The sequence below is a fragment of the Penaeus monodon genome, chromosome 6 (genome assembly GCF_015228065.2).
Source record: "Penaeus monodon isolate SGIC_2016 chromosome 6, NSTDA_Pmon_1, whole genome shotgun sequence".
In the NCBI taxonomy this organism is placed as follows: Eukaryota; Metazoa; Arthropoda; class Malacostraca; order Decapoda; family Penaeidae; genus Penaeus; species Penaeus monodon.
The window spans coordinates 249247-252524 of NC_051391.1; the positions used below are offsets into that span (position 1 = coordinate 249247).

General features: G+C 36.8%; 1 protein-coding gene across 2 annotated transcripts in view; it reads right to left on the bottom strand.

Annotated features, from left to right (window-relative positions):
• Positions 1 to 573: 573 nt before the first annotated feature.
• Positions 574 to 3278, bottom strand: part of LOC119574109 (tetraspanin-9-like) — a 35108-nt gene continuing 32403 nt past the window's right edge. For both annotated transcript variants that reach the window (XM_037921184.1, XM_037921183.1), the window contains exons 4-7: positions 3024 to 3200; positions 1944 to 2060; positions 1278 to 1409; positions 574 to 930 (exon numbers count right to left, since the gene is read on the bottom strand). In XM_037921184.1, coding sequence (XP_037777112.1) covers positions 883 to 930; positions 1278 to 1409; positions 1944 to 2060; positions 3024 to 3200 — 474 coding nt within the window. In that variant the 3' untranslated portion in view covers positions 574 to 882. The remainder of the gene's footprint in view (positions 931 to 1277; positions 1410 to 1943; positions 2061 to 3023; positions 3201 to 3278) is intronic.

The window sequence follows — 3278 nt, forward strand, 5'->3', positions numbered from 1 at the left end:
TCATGACGAACAAATGCAAATATTAGGAGTAAGTCATAACTGCTTACTTACAACATTTACTCAAGCACAGAGTTCTGGACTAGATACTCAAAAGGTAGGACTACACAAAAGCTATCGTTTAGACCATGCTGCTTCAATGCTAACTTGGTGTGTCGTATTCAATTTTTGGGGGTCTGTAGTTTTTTTTCACTGATACTCTTTTATAAAAAATAATTTCAGGAGAGGGACAAAAGCTCTATACGAATCCCCAAGGCAGATCCTTTACTCTCGAAAAATTATGAGCTAGGTAGATGGTTGTGGGTTTACTTTCATTTCCGTTTTGAACGCACTTTTCCCTTGCTAAATGAAGGTAAATCAGAAAATGCAATCTACATGTATGTTTGTAGATAGGGAGCATGACTACAGTGCCAAGTTAGCGTCAGAGCAGCACAGTGTCGTGGCTAGGAGAGACGCTGGACGAATCTCCTCCTTGAGAATCACTGCCACAACTGTACAAAATAATCTTTTATCACATCCAATGACACATGTGTGCCATAGTTTATCACCCACATTCTAAAAAATATATTCAAAATGAATATAAAAAGTACTAAGATAGATATAAATAAAACACATACACTTTTTCTCTTGACAAGAACCACATAAGCTAAACCTATGCAAACCACAGTCTAGCTAAAGCTCATACTGTAAACACATTTCATGAACTGCATAAAATCAGACGAGTAATCTCATATCAACTGTTTTCCTTCTGAAAGAGTCATGCATCAAAGTACAGGGATTTCATTTAAAAAAAAAATAGAAAAAAAGAAGATAATGCAGTTGACAAAAAGTCTTACAGTATATTTTTACCCCTGACAAGTTTTGAAATACAGTATCTCATGGCATTTAGTTGATTAGCTTGAAGAGGATGATGGATAAGATGAGGCCAACCAGCTGCAAGGAGGGAGAGACAAATTAAAACATGGAAATAAATATGTGAAGAATTATGTGTGCATATGTGAACTTCAATACATATTGTAGAAATATTGTATTTGCTATAAATCCACTTCATATCTTCCTTAAAAGTACATTTCTTTACTATTAAACAACATAGAAACCAACATTAACATGTGAATATAAGTGCGCGCGCGCTCGCACACACACACACACACACACACACACACACACACACACACACACACACACACACACACACACACACACCACACACACACACACACACACCATACAAAACACACACATCCTCAAGTCACTAACAGAAATTTAAAGAAAATACTAACCATTATAAAGGCGACGGCTATGCCCACGCCCCCTATAATAACTGCTTGACCCTGGACAAAATCTCTGGCTTTCTTGTAGCAGCCTTCTGTGTACGAATTGTCTTCGGTTGGGCTGTTCTGACATTCAATAACCTGCAAGAGGGCAATGCTTTTGATTAAAAGGAAAGGGCAAGTGTGAAATTAATGCGATGATGATGATAGCATTTTATCGAAGTGTTGGACGTATATGCTTATATTCCGAACCTATATTGTCTTTATTACCATCTCTTGATGTATTTATAAAATATATGGATATAACATGATCTTTATCCATTTGAAAAGAAGTTTGGGTGAAGCCACACATGTGTATAGTATATATGTACTGCACAAAATTGAGGTTATTCATTATACCTATATGTGATTATATGTATACAATGGGATTTTGATAGAGTATAAAGATGATTATTAGGGGAAATTATACAAATAAGACCCAACTATCTTTAAACAAATATATAATATGTAAATGCTGAATACATGTTTACTAAGAAATATCAGATATTATGACATCTTCATAAAAGAAATGATCCAAAACAGGAACTTAGAATATCAAATACCAAATCAAATAAATCTCCCTCAGTCTTTGAAAACAAGAAACATATAAAAAAAAGAGAGAGAAATTCAACGCACCTTTCCAGTATTGGGGTCATTCTTGCAGCAAGACTTCGGAACCTTGTTGCCGGTTTGTTTGAAGTTTCTGTTGTATTTCAGCCACTCACTCTGCTCCGTGATGCCGCAGCACTTCATCTGTGTGAAGGGAATTTGTGGTTTAGGATGATATTCCATGCAATAAGTGAACACTTTATATTTTAAGCTGCACAAGTATATGTACATTTATGTCTATTTATACAAAATATAATGAGAAGCACAGATAGCTATATATCTCTCTTTATATCTATAGAAAAGGTCCAGAGATAAAAATAACAGGAAGTTCATATCAATAATAATAATTACAAATAATAACGATAATATCAATAATTATAATGATAATAATAATAATAACAACAATATTGATAACAAGAATACTTATAATAATAACAATACTAAAAAATTTACATACACAATATATAATAATAATAAAGTATACTCTATCAGTCCACTGCCTAGACTTATAACAATACTTATATATCAACATACTTAAAAATTTATACATCTTAAGTACCCTATCCTATGCATGTATATAAAAAAAAATCAGTCTACTAACACTACATCACTACTACTAACTGTGCATATACTAACAAACCCTCTGAAGCCTACTACCACCAATATTACTAACAACTCTCCATATAACAACCCTCTTTCTACTTACGACTGATTACTAACCCTACAAACTTACTTTTTACTTACTACCTACCCTCCCCCCTCCCCTCCTATACAATGCCCATCTATACTAACACCCCTTTATATGCTGAACAATACCCATATAATCGAACAACGCCCCCCCATGTATACTGATAAAAAAAACACCAATACATACTAACCCCCAACATACTAACACCCCACCAAAAAAAAAAAAAAAAACATGCCCATATATACTAACCCCCCCCCTTTACATACTAATATAAAAAAAACATATACTAACACCTCACCCCCCCAACATACTAATAACAACACCCCACCCCCCTAAAACAACGCCCATATATACTAACCCCCCTTCCTGCCTCCACACACCCCACCCCCATGCACCCCCGCCCCCCCACGCCTCCTTACCGCCTGCTGGGTCTCGTCCCAAGCCTTGGTGATGGGGATGTCCGTGTCAGGCTTGTAGTCCCTCATGGCACTCGTCATGGTGTTCTTCACGCTGACCGAAGCCTTGTCCTTGAACACGTAGCCCAGGATGCCGCCGATGAGGACGATGATGAACAGGAGCAGCACGATGATGAAGTACTGGAAGGGGGGGGGGGAGGGTCAGAGCTGGAGTGTAGGCTGCTTCCATGGAATAGTGCCAGACATGCGTGTGTATAT